General features: G+C 43.9%; 1 protein-coding gene and 1 pseudogene across 14 annotated transcripts in view; one reads left to right on the top strand and one right to left on the bottom strand.

The window, feature by feature from the left end:
* Positions 1 to 18,118, top strand: part of LOC135056544 (deleted in malignant brain tumors 1 protein-like) — a 244,276-nt gene that overhangs the window by 197,699 nt on the left and 28,459 nt on the right. For all 14 annotated transcript variants that reach the window (XM_063961862.1, XM_063961863.1, XM_063961867.1 and 11 more), the window contains one exon: positions 17,555 to 17,693. In XM_063961862.1, coding sequence (XP_063817932.1) covers positions 17,555 to 17,693 — 139 coding nt within the window. The remainder of the gene's footprint in view (positions 1 to 17,554; positions 17,694 to 18,118) is intronic.
* Positions 2,735 to 2,853, bottom strand: LOC134894756 (5S ribosomal RNA; annotated as a pseudogene).

Raw genomic sequence — 18,118 nt, forward strand, 5'->3', positions numbered from 1 at the left:
TTTAGCTGGCAGCTTGGCTTACACTGTGTGGAGCAAGACCACTACTACATGGGGTACTACAGCATACTGGGGTGTAGTGCACAGTACAAACAAATGCTTTATTTCCTTACAAATATGGAGTCATATTGTGTGAATGCAGTGGGTGGGCCTGTAGTCAGTGCAGCACAACTGTAATGGAATTAGACTAATGGGACTGGACACAGCTTGTGGATGGACTCAGCACAGCCCCTTAGATGTACACAGTAACAGCACAGCCCCTTTGATGGAACCAGTGACAGCTGCGTAGCTCCTTGGATTGACACAGTGACAGCAGTCACAGCCCCTTCGATGGACATTTGACAGCAGCACAGCCCTTAGATGAACATAGTGACAGCAGAACAGCCACTTAGATGGACAAGGTAACAGCATAGCCACTTAGATGGGCGGACACAGCGATAGCAGCACAGCATCTTAGATGGACACAGTGATGGCAGCACAGCTCCTTAGACTGAAGCAGGGACAGTAGTTGCAGCCACCTAGATGGCTACAGGACAGCAGCACAGCCCCTTAGATGGACACAGTGACAGCAGCACAGCCCCTTATGGACACAGTGACAGCATTTGTATTCTGCACACCACAGAGCAGAGCGCAGATGACAGCGGTGTGACTGTAATTAAATCGCACTGAGTTCCAGCCACGACTCCTTAAATGGAATCCAAAAACTGTGAAAATCCAATGCCAGGAAATAGATGTTCGGCCTCGATCTGGAATCCGAATTTGGCGGGAACACCCAAACCATGGCTAGACTAGGATTACATAACTTCAGAGCAATTCGATTCCAGGTGATCTGAACCACTCATTTTTAGTTAAAACATTTTTTTTTTACATTTTCACATTACGGAATCAAATTAGTTCATAGCCAGCAACATGTATTTTGGGTAATATCCATAGAGAGATAACAAGTTCCACAAATCCTTTACCTAATGTGTAGTAATCCTCATTTCCCATAGAGATTAACATGCTCACCAGAACTCAACATCAGCTTTGATGCACCAGGACTTCAAGCTCCAGATAGTAGAAATTAACTAAAATACTGTAATATGTTGCAAGAACTTTGATGGACAGAATAATAATTACCACTTAATTTATTCAATAGCAAGTGAAAATTAACATTTCACTCATGTTTGTATAAATTGTCAGGACTATTCATTATAAAGGTAATGCAGGAGATATCACGGCTGTCTCCTGATTATCTTTCAGTCCTGATCTCAACCACTAGCCACATAAACTAGTATAGGGAGCTACATTCATTGAGTCCCGATAATGCTAAATTTTTGGTTCTTGGCTGTGGGACCCTTTGCCACCTTCAGATGCCATTTGTTCCCACATCCCTTCTACTTGCCTATGGGAAGGAGTCCCGTTTGTGGAGAATAATCCATTTGGATTCCTCCACCGCTGCTCAGCTCCTTCCACCAGAAGATGCACATGTGTGAGCAATCCATTATTCAAATAGAGGAGCCGCATCAACTGCCACCCCTAAACACTGTCAAATATGACTGGCTGTGGCTCCCCTATTTGAATAATGGGCTGCTCTGCAACTGCCACTGTCAACAAAGTCCAGCCTTATGGTTCAGGAGATTTTGTGATGAGTCAGTGGTATTTGCCTTTTATATATATAGATATATAGATATATAGATTTCAGATATAAATACCCAACCAACCTATTTCCAGTTAGGAGAGGATAGTGTCTCAATTATCCGAGGTTAACCTGTCACTTGAACTAAACATTGATGAACCAGAGAGCAATAGGAGGAAAGGCGAAATACACATTTTGACTCTTAAATGTATTAAGGGAAAGCTTGATAGTCAGCAACTGCTTATCTGCTCTCCCAGTGTCCTTAAGTATTGTACAAAATATTTACCTTTGTACCTCAAAGGAGGAGCCCTAAGGAAAATGAGAAGCTAAGCAAGGAGACCTAGGCTCCTTTGGAATAGAGTAGACAGGGGGCGATCGGGCACAGGTTAAATTAAATACAATTTTCAAGAAAGATAGCAGAGGAAAGACCAAAGTTGGACAGTGTATTGCCCTAAATAGGGAGATAACAATATATGTTATCAATAATAAACAGTCCTTGTTGGTGGTGCACCCAGAGCCAGAAGCGTGTAGACTTATGCAATGGGAGAGGACAGAAGGCTCTTGTGTGGGCGCACTCTTAAATGAAAAACAAATAGAAAAAAATTTTTTTATAAATGTTTTTAGAAGTATTACAGAGAATAATATTAATATATAACTTTTATTGATAGGGTTAAAACAAGATAAACTTCCCACAGATCCTGAGAATCAACGGCGATTCTTGGGGAATTAAAAAATGTCCTGGTCTCTTAAATCGTAAGAGTATGGAAAGGGTTGTAGACATGGAGTAGTCATACCCCCATTTCCCCTGACCAGTACAGTAATACTGTATTAATGGAACCGGGGGTTTTTAAGTCACAACACAGTTTCAATACAATTTAGGCTAAGACTGGCTAGAATGGTAATCAGTAGTCACCACTCAAGGAATTATGCACCTAAGTGTTAATAGCATGCCCTGGCCCTATTTGTGGGCAGGGATTTATATGCAAAAGGTAATGGTCAGTTGATATTGAAAGTATTAGAGCAAAGAGAAAATAAAGAGAAAAAATAGAAAAAATAGAAAAAATGTGGTGATACTGCTGTTGGTGTGTGTTGGTCACATAAGAGCGGAAATTAATTCCTGACCTACCACACCAGGTATTCACAGGCAGTCACCTCTCCTGATACTAACCTGGCCCAACGCTGTTTGGCTTCCAAGATCGGACGAGATCGGGCACTGACAGCGTGGTATGGTCGTAGGGATTTATGTGTACACCAATGAGAGTGCACCTATGTAGGGAATTGAAAATGAAAAAAAGAATAATAGGAAAGGAAATTGCAGATAAGATCAGTACGTGAAAATATGTGGATCTGCTTTCCACGTTAGACCCGGTATAGAAGATTCCACTGGTGTGGTATTCTATCCCGAGAATCGTGAATGAGAGTCCACGAAAAATTGGTGAACACAGATTAGGAAGATGTGAGATTATTATCTGCGACAGAGTAATGCAAAGGTTAAGCTGTCATTCGGAGGTATACACAATTCAGGTGGGGCTGAGCCCAATGACCGACCTCCGACGGTCTGACACGTATGAAAATTATAACTTTAGGCAGGTAATGGTTTTATAACCCCCAAAGAATAAAATGGACATACACATAAGTACACAAATTGCAAACTGGAAGAGTAAGCTGTATTGGGTATTGTAACCCGGTACCGGCAGCATATAACAAGCTGCTAGATGTACTGTACCATGCACATTGGTAGTGTCGATAAGATATTATATCACTTCAAAATTGGCAACGATAAGAGGTATATAATATATATAAAAGCAGACCTATTCTGGTGTGAGTAATATACCCCTGATGGGGAAAGCTATATGAGTTAAAGTACCTAGTTATTATACCACAAAGATTGAAATAATTGGTATGCTGCACAGTACAAGACTAAGATCCTGTTGCAACAATACAGAGTAATATTTGCAGATTGATGAGACTTAAACAGTATGTCCCTGTCAATAGGGGGAAATGTCCGAGCAGATAATGAGTAAACTGACCAAAACTGTGGCTGGCAAACAACAGAAGAGTTTAGGTGACTAACAGAATAGCCCTAGATACAAAGAGGCTAAGTGATGGCTGGTCTCACGGAAAAAGTCCTTACAATAAGGATAATCTGAGTAATAAGAAGGAGCTTACGAATCTCCAGTGACTTAGATCAGATCCGTTAGAATAGCGCCATGATGTGACTGTGTGGACGGAGTTCCCCGTAGAAAACGCGTTTCACCCTATGGGCTTGTTCACTTCCTGGTTCCGTATAGTGGGGTGGGTTGGGATGATCTTTAAGGGCGGCTGGTGGCATAATTAACCAATAGGAGAGTGCCGCGTGTTGCCGCTGTACCTAGCGGTTGCTAGGCGACGAGATAGCCGAGGTGCAGCCGGAGTTGATTGGAGGACGCGGTCACGCGAGATTGTGGAGCCGCGTGTTACCGCTGTACCTAGCGGTTGCTAGGCGACGAGATAGCCGAGGTGCAGCCGGAGTTGATTGGAGGACGCGGTCACGCGAGATTGTGGAACCGCGTATCACCGCTGTACCTAGCGGTTGCTAGGCAACTAGTTAACGGAGGTGAAGTTGTAGTTTAAGTTCTGAATGGAAGACGTGATCTCGCGGGATTAAGGACGCCATATTGGTGTAGGGAAAGAAGGGGAACAATATAGAAGGGCAAAGGCGGAAGAGACATAGATAAAAACAGAGCCGCTGGTTGGTTGATAGCCTAGCGCAGGGAGGAATGGTATATGTTGTGAATAGGTGTATACCCAGTTTATATGAATGGATATTTAGTGCATCGGAATAAAAATATGAGTGGGGAAATGAGATTTGTGTGTGGGAGGGATTTGGGAGGATTAGGGTGGGATTTGGGAGGATTAGGGTGAAATGAGTGAGAATGGGGAAAGAGGTAAAAGTGTAGGGAAGGTTGGGTGAAGGGGGGGGGAAAGGGCCGAAAACAGCTGGGTGAGGAAAATGATTAGTGAGTTTGCAATATAAATGTAAGATGTGATAGACATTTGGATGAATGGGTGGGCGATGAATAAAGGTGTGTGGGTTAGTTAGCTGATATCGGTGTAGGAAAATTAGGGAGATGGGGTGATGATGAGGACGTGGCACAGAGATAGGGGGCCCAGGTATGTGATGGCATGTGAGGAGCAGTGTGTGTGTGTATAAGGTGTTGTGATGGGAGTGGGTGTAGGATGGAGGGGGTATGTTTGGTGACATAGGGGTGGGAGGAAGTGCAGTGTGATGTGGTGTGTGGGTGATGTATTGATTGGTGTATATGGGTGGGGGGATTGATGTGTGTGGGTGATGTGATGATGTGGGAGGGGGGGGGGAAAAAGGGAGAGAAATGGGGTTGTTGATTGTTATGGAAGGGGGGAGGTTAAGGAATGTGAATGTGAAGTGAAGAAGGTGAAGGAATAAATAGGACGGAAGGTGTGTGGAAACTAATAGGATAGAATTGTTGTGATTTATAATGAGGAATTACAGAAAAGCCCCATAATTTATAGTTTCATTGAGGCCAAAGGGCTTCAAGGAGTTGAGTCGAAAAATCCACTCACTTTCTTTTTTGTATAGCTCCTTGGTTAGGTCCCCTCCTCGTACACCCAAGTGAACACAATCCAGGCCAAAGGTCTTGAAGTCCTTGATTGATCCTTGGTGACAAAAATGAAAATGTCTGGCCACAGATGTGAGCTGTTTCATCCTTGCCAGGTCCCTGGAGGCATTGCGGATGTTGCCAAGATGTTCTAAAATTCTCTCTTTGAATTTGCGAGTGGTCATGCCTATATATTTGTAATTGCATCCACAGGTAATACAATAGATCATGGCCTGAGTATTGCAATTAAAGAAATGTTGCAGGGTGACCGATTGGCCATATCTATCCATGACACTGTTGGTTTTCAGGATCTGCGGGCACGCCTTGCACTGACCACAAGGAAAGGAACCTGTGATGGTGGGTTTTTTTGGAGGAGAGGTCATCAAGTGGCTGTGCACTAATTGGTCTTTCATATTTTTTGATCTGCGCCAGCTCATTTGTAGCGGAGAATCAAAGAGTGGTGCAAGATCAGGGTCAAGCTGGAGAATGGGGAGATGTCTGGTTATAGCTTCCTTCAACATTCTCCATTCTGGACAAAAGGTGCCGATGAAGCGGATGGTATCTTCTTGCTCTGTGTTCTTGGTCTTTTTACCAAAGATCAGGTTATCTCTCTTGATGGCTACAGTGGCTGTATATGCGCGTTTAAGTGAGCGTTTACTGTAGCCTCTGACCAGTAAACGCTGAGTAAGTTCATTGCTCTTCACTTTGAAATTGTGATCTTCAGAGCAGTTACGCCTTAAACGCAAATATTCCCCTTTCGGGATATTTTCAATCGTAGGCGGGAAGTGAGAGCTTGTCTGGTAAAGGAGACTGTTGGTTGCAGTCTCCTTACGGTATAATTCTGTTTCCAGGAAGCCGGCCTCAGACCTGTAGACATTGAGATCCAGGAATGGTACCTTTTGAGGACTGATGTAATGTGTCAGGATGATGTTATACAGTATTACTGTACTGGTCAGGGGAAATGGGGGTATGACTACTCCATGTCTACAACCCTTTCCATACTCTTACGATTTAAGAGACCAGGACATTTTTTAATTCCCTAAGAATCGCCGTTGATTCTCAGGATCTGTGGGAAGTTTATCTTGTTTTAACCCTATCAATAAAAGTTATATATTAATATTATTCTCTGTAATACTTCTAAAAACATTTATAAAAAAATTTTTTTCTATTTGTTTTTCATTTAAGAGTGCGCCCACACAAGAGCCTTCTGTCCTCTCCCATTGCATAAGTCCTTTGGAATAGAGTCAGCTGATCCCTGCAAACCCTTACGTATTTAACGTACAGTAGGCGGAGCTTAGCCTGTCATCACAGCATTTACAGCACTAAGCAGGGCAGCATCAGAGGCGGGACGGTGCAGAGAAGAAGGCGGATTATTCTCCTCAGCACCAGCCTTTTGACAGCATTAATCTGGGGAAGGCCTGCCCTGAAGGTGCGGCCTGACAAAGATTGGCAGCGGTGGGCGGAGCATGTCCTGTTGTAAGTCTTATTGGCAATCTTTTGTGATAAGCTAACCAGTTAACTTTAGGTATATTCCCTTGTCCAGAAAACAAGACACAGAGACTACAGGTTAAATGTTGTTAAATACCAGTGGTTTTCATCTCTTTGCAATTATACTTGAAATTTCATAGCAAAGCACAAATATTCAGCTAATATATATAGCATTTGAAAAAAACTCATATAGAAAGTACTTTGGGGCTACAATAAAAAACAAAAACATAAGTGTCTTGACAAATATTGAACTTATTACAAACATTATTTAAGTGGCAATTATTTTTTCTCATACTTCCCAACACTTAGTCAGGCAAAATAGGTCCTCCCAACGCCTGCTTTAATCCACAAAGGGACATATATTTTTGACATAAACCGGCATCCACAGTACATGCTGGTAAAGGTTTATGAATGTCTTGTCTTTTTAAAATGAAACTTAGGTTTTAGCTATAGTTTCTATTTCTAGCAGTGGAAATTAGTAATATTCTTGCTTTACTATACAAATACATTATAGTTGCATAACATATGGAGACCACAGTATACAGTGTTTTCCATTAAACATGTTCCAGCCAGCATGAGTGTTATATAATATGTACCAATATTTATAGCAGGAAATTCAATTACCAAGTAATTTTACCTGGTGCTGATCGTGAGTCGTTTTACTAAAAGCAGCCAATATAAACCGGGATAGTTAGTCCCCACAAAAATATATAAGAATAAACAAAACTGGCGCTAGAGAGCTGAATATATTCTAAAAGATTCACACATTTATTGATACGTTATAAAAAATTCCAAATGTTGCAACATTATAAAAACAACTAAAAATTGAAGCATGGGCCTGCCATAGCGCTGCATAGATTTATAGATGAATTGTAAACTTCATATCATATAGGCTGGATTTTAAGCATCAAGTTCATCTAGTGGTTACAGACACAGTCTAGGAACAGTTTTATGCATGATGAAAATAGTTACCAACTTGAATTGGACGGTAGGACCCTTGAATGGCTTGATTTGAGGAATCCAATTGGTCTGATTAAAAGCTCAGGTCCGTTTGTGCAATGTCCAAGTCACTGGGATGTTTACTATATCCGACTTCTAGTCTTTTTCCTCTCTCTAGATGGATCTGGTGAGTGAATGATGTGAATGTCCAGCTCCTCCACCAACACGTTTCGCTGTTTACCACAGCTTTGTCAAGGTGATGAAGTGCAGTGCCCTAATGCCCTCTTTAAAGCTGTGCTAATGTCCCATTCTGAACAGGTCATCGCCATTCAATTAAATAAATAACCTTTCAAATGTAACTTATATTCAGATCCCTATTATTACAATGAAAGACATCCTTACAATATTTAATGTGTATAAACCTATTTCTGCAGCGGGGTTCACTGGGTTCCACAGGGATAACATCGGGGTGTAGAGTAGGATCCTGATCCGAGGCACCAACAGGCTAAAAGATTTGACTTCCCAAGATGCTTAGCGCCGCCACCTCTATAACCCCCGCCTCCATGCACAGGAGCTCAGTTTGTAAGTTGGTGCCTGCAGTGCAGGACACTAACAAGCAGGGCTGCTCCAGCAGCCCTGAAAATAGCATCTTTTAAGAAGATAGAAGACTTCAAGGGCTGCAGCATAGGCACTATCAGTGCTAGATGTCATTTTGACATCTCATGCTGCAGCTCCATCACCGCCCCTGGTGGTGATGTATACTCCCGCACCCTGGTTGCCGGGTATTTACAGCGTAGAGCTCTGGTCTATCATGTCAGGCACACACACTTGCCACAGCTCTTCAGGATCGTGTAGCCGCATCAATGGAGGAGGTAAGAGGGTCCCCCAGGCAGAACCCGCTGTAAATCGCGATCCGGCGCGGCCATTAGGGGATGGGCCGCGCGCACTGGCGTGGACACTGTGTTTGTACAGGGACCCCACTAGACCACCAAGGCAGGGGCACAGGTCAGATTCTACTATAATCAGATTTTCACAGGCCCACAGTACCCGGTGGTGAAGTCCAGCAAGGGAATAAGGCTCTGACCTGTAGCCCCTCCCCCAGCCCCAGGGCGCCATTTAGAGTAAATATTCCCACCCTGGAGCTGCATCTCTCTGTCTCCCTCACTCTCTGTCAGCGTTTGGGTGATATTACACATGCTGAGCTGATTCTGGGACTGCATGGGCAAAGTCTCCTCTGTAAAACCGCCTGCATCATCAGCGCTGTGCATTTTACAGGACACTTAAGTATTCTACATGTCTTTTGACAGTGTTAGTTAAGAAACAGTGCATTACAGGGCTATTTAGTACAAGTACCCTGTGATATACATCCAGTCTTTACTGTGCACTGATATATCTATAAGTCTATATAGCTTTAGTTAGTACTACTTAGTATTGCTAGCCCAGTGTAGTTTTATTGTTTGTCATAGTTTCTGCATTGTTCATGACTGTATGTGTGCATATAGCTGCTGTGTGATATCTACTTTGTGTATCTCATTCACATTGCTATCCCTATAGTCTGTACCCTGAAGGGGGCTAAGTGTGTCAGGGTTATTAGTTGATATACTGTGGGTATTTTCACTGGATTTACTTATTTTGTATTTTTCTCTGTGATTTTCAGTGACCATATACCTCCTGAATCCTCTGTTTGTGCTGTCACACTGCACAGGGGGTTCTTGGTTAGGTATTATATCTGCTGATATTGTACTGTGTCGCCCGTGGTTTACGCTTTCATATCATGTCAGCTACAAGGGGCGATGGTTCTGTGGCTTATCCTGCAATACATGGTGGTGATGCCACAGATGCATTAAAGGAAAATATAGCAGCGGAGGGTTCAGGTTCTGGGGGTTCCTTATCCCCCAGTCAGTCTGTAGCAACGGGGGTGCATCACAACCCACCTTGGGCTACTTTCTCTAATTTACTGACTACGCTGGTAACTAGACTTACGCCCCCTATGGGACCTCAAGTGCCTTTACAGCCACATATCATCCCCGCGGTTAAACCACCATGGACATATCTCCTGTACACTCAGTTACAGCAATTGAATCACTCATTGACAAAACAAAAATCTGACCCTTGCCCGCCTAAGATCAAGGGATCCTCTAAGCGGCCCATTACTTCCTCAAAATCCACTCATGTTTCAGATACTTCATCCGATGAGGATGGCGTGTATACTGACCCCTCAGACACTGATCCAGACGCTTCTGATGGGGAGTCTGTTTCACAAGTGGATGTTCCTGATCTTAGAGGCTAGCAGGCTGATTCTTCAAATTGATGACCCAGAACCTGTTGTTGCCTTCAAGAAACCTGACAGATTCAAACGTCAGAAGGTTAACAAATAAATTTTGCCTAATTCTAACTATTTGGTTGATATACGTCAGGAATCTTGGGAGAATCCAGGAAATAAATTCACACCTCACAAGAAGATGCTAGCTCACTACCCCATCGCGGCGTAGTTAAGTAAAAATTGTGAAAAGCCACCACCAGTGGATTTGCAAGTCACTTGGCTGGTGGTGTCCTCTGCCCTGCTTGTCACTACCATCACTTCTCTGATGGTCCGGTGGATAAGCATGTGGAGGATTGCTTAAAGTCTATTTATACTCTTGCGGGAGCTGTGCATCGACCCACTATTTTGGCTACTCGGGCTGCAGAAGCTATTGAAGCATGGGCTCAGGAGGTGGAAGCAGAGCTGCAGTCCAATTTTTCTGATAATGCTAGATAATGTCTTTCGTATATTGTCACAGCCTCTCATACATTAAGGAGGCGGCTTCTGATCCAGGTGTTCTGGCAACCAAGGCCTCTACTACGTCCATTCTGGCTCGCCGGATTCTCTGGTTGCGGTCCTGGTCTGTGGATCTGGAGGTGCTCCCTTTTAAGGGGAACATCCTTTTTGGTGAGGATCTCAACAAGATTGTTGCTTATTTATCTTCTGCTAAGACGGCATGTCTACCTAGTACTGCTCCTTTGGCTCCAAATTTTAAGAGTACTTTCTTTTGTTCCTTTCAACCTCCAGGTAAAGCCAAGGGTCAGGCATACCCGAAACAGGTTCGTACTACCAAGACCACTAAGCCCAAACCTAAACATGCCTGGGCTGCCAGTCAGCCTGCTTCCAAATCAGAAAAGTCTGCTGCATGATGGGGCGGGCCTCCCACAGGGGGATCCCAGGGTGGCAGGCCAACTTCTACAGTTCACCCAGGTATTGTTAAAGACCACTTCCGACACCTGGGTAAGGGAAGTCGTCACTCACGGATAAGCCATATCCTTCAAGAAATGTCCCCCTCATCAATTTTGCCTGACAAACTTCCCTTCGGATCAGGTGAATGCAAAAACTCTCCATTTGGTGGTACAATCCCTCCTGGACACAGGAGTGGTAGTGCCGGTGCCTATGTCTCAGAGAGGCAAGGGGTACTATTCACCACTGTTCCTTGTTCCGTAACTGAATTCTCAACCTCTCTTTGTCTCCGGAGGTTTATCTGTCACTGGTGGCTACAGGACCAATTATTGAGCAGGGGTCATCCCTTCTGGATCTCCAACTGGGTCCTCCTGACAAAGGCTGCCAGTCTGAGGATTTGGGGCATGGTGTTGGAGCAACACTCTCTTCAGGGTTTGTGGACAAGGGAGGAGTCTCTCCTCCCAATAAACATTCTGGAATTGTGGGCGGTGTTCAATGCTCTGAACCTGGCCCAGCATCTGATACAGAACAGGCCTGTTCAAGTACAGTTGGACAACGCCTCCATGGTGGCGTACATAAATCATCAAGGCAGCACTCATAGCCACATAGCAATGATGGAAGTGTCCAGGATTCTTCAGTGGGCGGAACGCCATCTGCCAGCCATAATGGCAGTGTTCATTCCGGGGGTCCTCAACTGGGAAGCGGACTTCCTCAGTCGTCAGGACGTACACGCCGGAGAGTGGAGCCTCCATCCAGAAATATTTCAACTCCTAGTGGACAAGTGGTGCCTACCAGACGTAGACCCGATGGCGTCTCGACACAATCACAAGGTTCTGGTCTTCGGAGCAAGGACAAAGGATCCTCAAGCAGCATTCGTGGATGCACTGGCAATTCCATGGAACTTTCGGCTGCCATATGTGTTCCCTCCAGTGTCACTCCTGCCCAGAGTAATAAGGAAGTTCAAGCAAGTTGGAGGAATCCTACTTCTTATCGCTCCAGCGTGGCCCAGACGGCATTGGTTCTCAGACCTACAGGGTCTCTCATTAGAGTGTCCTCTTCTACTTCCGTAACATCCAGACCTCCTTGTTCAGGACCCTTGTGTATATCAGGATTTGAACCAGCTGGCTTTGACGGCGTGGCTCTTGAAGCTTCAGTTCTGAGGGCCAAAGGATTTTCTGAGGCGGTCATTCAAACTATTATATATACAAAACAAGGCGCTTGTGATATTTTGCAACAATTGTGAAAGCCAAGAGTTGCCTAGAGAAAAAGTGCAATACCTGTGAATAAAAAGGGGGGTTAGTAAAAAATGTTTACAGCCCTTTTGGAGAAATTGTAGTCCTTTTGTGTAAAAACGGGTTCCGATATTTGCCACAAGAAGATGGAAAATGTCCCAGACCTATCTATCCCTAAACTACCCACCTTGTAGTTGCTGGCGGTGGGGTCGTGGGCTGCTGCTCCGTGCGGCTAGGTTTCCTTGCGTAGTAGCGCCGTTCTCTCCTGCCGCGTCTCCTGTGTGGCGTGCTGCGCTCCGTGACGGCTCAGGGTCCGGCTTTGGTGACGGCTTTTTTCGGTGTACTCGAAATGAACAGAGTGCACCTAGGACTTGCGTTCTGTATAACAGTGCTTCCAACGCGTTTCGGGCTCCAGGCCCTTTATCGATAAAGGGCCTGGAGCCCAAAACGCGTTGGAAGCACTGTTATACAGAACGCAAGTCCTAGGTGCACTCTGTTCATTTCGAGTACACCGAAAAAAGCCGTCACCAAAGCCGGACCCTGAGCCGTCACGGAGCGCAGCACGCCGCACAGGAGACGCGGCAGGAGAGAGCGGCGCTACTAAGCAAGGGAACCAAGCCGCACGGAGCAGCAGCCCACGACCCCACCGCCAGCAACTACAAGGTGGGTAGTTTAGGGATAGATAGGTCTGGGACATTTTCCATCTTCTTGTGGCAAATATCGGAACCCGTTTTTACACAAAAGGACTACAATTTCTCCAAAAGGGCTGTAAACATTTTTTTACTAACCCCCCTTTTTATTCACAGGTATTGCACTTTTTCTCTAGGCAACTCTTGGCTTTCACAATTGTTGCAAAATATCACAAGCGCCTTGTTTTGTATATATATTAGTGTTTTGTTTTTTTCAAGGCTGCTCAACCATTTAAATCCCGGCATTAGCGCGGTTGCTTATCTTTTTTGTATACTGGGTCACTCAAACTATGTTGAAGGCCCGTAAACTGGCTTCTGCTCGGATTTATCATAGGGTCTGGAATTCTTACTTTGCTTGGTGTGCATCTAACAATCATGACGCTTACAAGTTTAGTACGGCCAAGCTGTTGGCTTTCCTGCAACAGGTCCTGGATTTAGGACTTCATCTGACCTCCCTCAAGTTTCATATTTTGGCCTTGTCTGTATGGTTTCAGAGAAAAATTGCGACTCTGCCTGATGTTCATACATTCACTCAGGGTGTTTTACGGATTCAACCTCCCTATGTTCCGCCAGTGGCTCCTATGGATTTGTCGGTGGTTCTGGAGGCCTTGCAAGAGTCTCCGTTTGAACCTCTTGAATCTGTGGACCTTAAGTGGCTTACTCTTAAGGTCTTGTTTCTGCTGTCTATTGCCTCTGCTAGACGGGTTTCAGACTTGGGTGCCTTATCCTGTCGGTCACCTTTTCTGATTTTTGACAGTGACCGGGCGGTTCATAGGACGCATCCTGGTTATCTACGTAAGGTGGTGTCTACTTTCCACCTTAACCAAGAGATTTTGGTTCCAGCCTTTATCTCTCCTGACTTGTCCTCCAAAGAGCAGTCTTTGAATGTGGTACTGGCTCTCTGTATCTATGTGAAGAGGACAGCCTCCATTAGGAAGTCTGAGTCTCTCTTTGTACTTTTTGGTTTTTACATATGTGGCTGGCCTGCGAATAAGCAGACCCTGGCCAGATGGATTACAATGGTGATTGCACAAGCTTATGTACAGCTTATGTCTTCCAGCTCCTGCTACCATCAAAGCCCATTCTACTCGGTCTGTTGTACCTTCTTTGGCGGCCCACCGTGGTGCGACCCTTGAGCAATTGTGAAGGCGGCTACGTGGTCCTCAGTGAACAAATCAATAAGGTTCTATGCCTTCTATACTTCCGCCTCCCAGGATGCTTCCTTTGGATGCTGGGTTATTGTGCCCACTACAGTGCATCCCCTCCCATGAGGAACTGCTTTAGGACATCCTCGATGTTATACCTGTGGAACCCAGGGTACCCCGCTGCAGAAAAGGAGATTTATGGTAAGAACTTACCTTTGTTAAATATTTTTCTGCGAGGTACACTGGGTTCCACAGGGCGCCCACCCTGGTGCACTTAGCTTCTTTGGGTTTGTATGGCATTAGCAAATGATACCTTCTCCTGTCATGAGAATGTGTTGTATGTGGCTACTAACGGTTGTCGTCTCTTTTACATGCTACTGCATTGGACTGGTTAACAAAACTGAGCTCCTGTGGATGGAGGCGGGGTTATAGAGGAGGTGGTGTTGAGCATCTTGGGAACAGTCAAAGCTTTTATCATGTTGGTGGCTCAGATCAAGATCCTACTCTACACCCCGATGTTATCCCTGTGGAACCCATTGTACCTCGCAGAAAGAGATTTAACAAAGGTAAGTTCTTACCATAAATCTCCTTTTTTAATGTTATAAATAACCAGAATATATTTTCTTGGTTCCAAAGCTGGCTCCTGGTCACATGATCGCGGGATAAACTTCCTGTGTATGGAATGCATCTCTGTTGTAATTGGATGCCCCCTGCGACCACGTGACCGGGACCCGGCACACTCAGGGACTACTTCCAGGTGATAATCACCATGGGAACAGCCCGCAATACAGCATTTGCATCCCATTCCGATTACATAACCGCAACACTCAGTCAAGTGATTGCACTGTCAGGATTACCCAATACACTAGTCCATCATGTGACCTATCCCAACATCACATGATCACTAGAACCAATTACCATTGAAGCTTGCGTCTAAAGCCTACAATTACAGTTCATCTACCTTTTTTAATAATAAAAACAGACATTGATCTACGTACAAAAGCATATTCTTTATATATATATATATATATATATATATATATATATATAGTTCAATGCAAAGAACCAGCACCTCCAGATAATGCCAAAAATTTCTTTATATAAAAAGATAAAGTGCACAAAGCAGATGTAAACAGGTAACCAGAGGCATGATTAAAGATAATGCAAGAACTTTCACAAAAAGATGCCAATTAGAGTGGCCAATTCATACCAAACCATGGTGCATGCCTCCAGTCAATAGTTGTACGGTCAACAGCTGTTTCGGTGCTATACAAGCACCTTCATCATGGACAATCAACATTGTGTCACCAAACACATTTTATATCATACTAATGATCCTAAACAAAACTCACCTGCAAGTGTCCCCAGCGCAGGTATGCAGACATGAGGGCCGGAAGCACGTGTCATGACCGGAAGCAGCCGTTACCATGACAACCCGGGTAGGCAGAAAAACTGCTCCCTCAGGTTGAAGGATTCTTTTGCCAAGCATCCGAAAGATGCTGCGGCTGCTGGGCTTGGAATCTTCAAGACTAAAAGTGTATTTGATCCACCCAGTACCAATACCTCTATTGATATTTTTATCAAATTGGTTAAATGAGACACATTGTCTTTTATTAAAAATCAGAAAATGTCATTTTCCAATCTGAGTAAGGTTGAGAACCAGGCCTTGCCTAATTTAAGGGCGAATACTGAAATTGTTATACACCCATCAGACAAAGGGGGCGGGATCATCCTCCTTAATAGATCCGATTATGTACAAGAAATCAAGAGACAACTGGCAGATGTGGAGTGTTATAAACCTTTGACATATTATCCTACATATAGTTATAAAAAGGAGATTGATGCTGCCATAAATCTTGGTGTAATCAATGGTTGGACTGATGAATCCACTTCACACTTTTTGACACAGGTACATCCGAGAGTTCCTCTTATTTATGTATTACCTAAGAAACACAAAACATTAGTCTATTCCCCCGGTAGATCCATTATTTCATCCTGTGGGTCGTTATGTCAGCCCTTATCACAATTCATTGATTTTTTATTACAACCTGTTGTCCAAAATCACGTGACTGAGTGTTCCAGTCACGTGATCGGCACGGGATGCAAACGCCGCATTGCGGGCTGTTTCTATGGAATTTATCACCCGGAATTAGTCCCTGAGTGGGCCGGGTCCCGGTCACTTGGTTGGAACATCCAATACACAGGAAGTTTATCCCGCGATCACGTGACCGGGAGCCGGCTTTGGAACCAAGAAGGTATATTCTGGTTATTTATAACATTAAAAATAGGTTTATACACATTAAATATTGTAAAGATGTCTTTCATTGTAATAGGGAGCTGAATATAAGTTACATTTGAAAGGTTATTTATATAATTGATTGACGATCACCTGTTCAGCATGGGCCATTAGCACTGCTTTAAAAAGGGCATTAGGGCACTGCACTACATCACCTTGACAAAGCTGTGGAAACAGCGAAACGCGTTGGTGGAGGAGCTGGACATTCACATCATTCACTTACAAGATCCATCTAGAGAGAGGAAAAAGACTAGATGTTGGATATAGTAAACATCCCAGCATTGTGGACATTGCACAAATGGACCTGAGCTTTTAATCCAATTCAAGTAACTATTTCCATCTCGCAATAAAACTGTTCATGGACTGTGGCTGTAACCACTAGATGAACTCGATGCTTAAAACCCAGCTTATATGATATGAAGTTTACAATTCATCTATAAATCTATGCAGTGCTGTGACAGACCCATGCTTCAATTTTTAGTTGTTTTTATAATGTTGCAACATTTGGAATTTTTTATAATGTATCAATAAATGTGTGAATCGTTTTGAATATGTTCAGTTCTCTAGCGCCAAATTTGTTTATTCTTATATACCAATATTTATAGCATTTTTCTATTTGGCTGTAAGATGAATGCCCTGGAGAGAATGGGTCGGTTAGGAAATGTTGGCGGTTGGGATGCCGGTGGTCGCATGACTGACTGCAGCATCCCAACAGTGAAAATGCAGACACCAGACAGGGGTAAATATTTTACCCCTCTCCCCTTATCTTACCTAATCCTAACCGTCCAGTAGTGTCAGGGCGGCTATGGCTAACCCTCCGGGGGCGTCAACTATGGCTAACCCCCTATCCTTAAACCCCCCGTGCCTAACCTTAACCCTCCCCGCTGGACCTAATTCCCACTCCGATACTCACCTTCTGTTGTCGGCTGTTAGTATCCCAGTGCCGGTCTACTGAGGGGTGTTGGGATACCGGCGTCGGTCACATGACCAACAGCATCCAGACAGCCGGGATGCCAAACGTATCCCAAGAGAACATATCACATTGCACATTGTATTAATTTCTGAACAAGGCTAGGGGCACTGAGGAACACTGTGTTGATTTTTGATAATGTAGTGAACCAGGCATTTTCATTTGCTAAGGGGTTGATAGTCTGGGTCTGTGTTCTGTCTTGTGAGGTGTTTGTTCATCCCTTTAAGAGTATATAATTGGAATATTAGTAGGGTTTTCATTTGGGTGCTAATCATTTGTCATTGCATTGTAATGAAGTGAAAAAAAATAATGGTTCCATTATATGATTCAGCAAAAAATACCTTTTATATTTCAGTAAACTGCGGAGGTATTTTTACAAATTTAAATGGAAATATCTCTATGGAGTTTAATGTTTCTACTGCATCTGATTCCTGTGTTTGGTACATTAGTGTTCCCAACAATTACAGAATTCATCTCAACTTTAATACATTCTTGTGAGTATAAATAGTAAAGAGTTTATAAAAAAGAATACCTACAGTATAGCACTGTCTCCAGGAAAGCTAACATAGGCATGAAACAGTGTGTAACAGTGGGTTTAATTTGTCCTTTGCCTTCCAGTCTTTGATCCTTGGCTTTAGATATAGTTTTCAGTCTTATGTAGCCCCTCTCACATTATTTATAACAATTTAAATCAGTGGTCTCCAACCTTAATTGGGATGTGAGCTACTTTCGGAAAAAAAAACCTCTGGAAGAGCTCCCCCCAATGCGTGCGCATTCCTGTGAAAGTGTGTGTGGCTCACAAAAGTGAGTGTGGTCTCACAAAAGTGGGTGTGATTTTGCAACAGTAATGCACCCCTGCGTAGTCGCAGATACACAAGTAATGCCCACCCACAGTGCCAGATACACAAGTAATGCCCCT

Source organism: Pseudophryne corroboree, chromosome 3 (assembly GCF_028390025.1).
Source record: "Pseudophryne corroboree isolate aPseCor3 chromosome 3, aPseCor3.hap2, whole genome shotgun sequence".
Classification (NCBI taxonomy): domain Eukaryota; kingdom Metazoa; phylum Chordata; class Amphibia; order Anura; family Myobatrachidae; genus Pseudophryne; species Pseudophryne corroboree.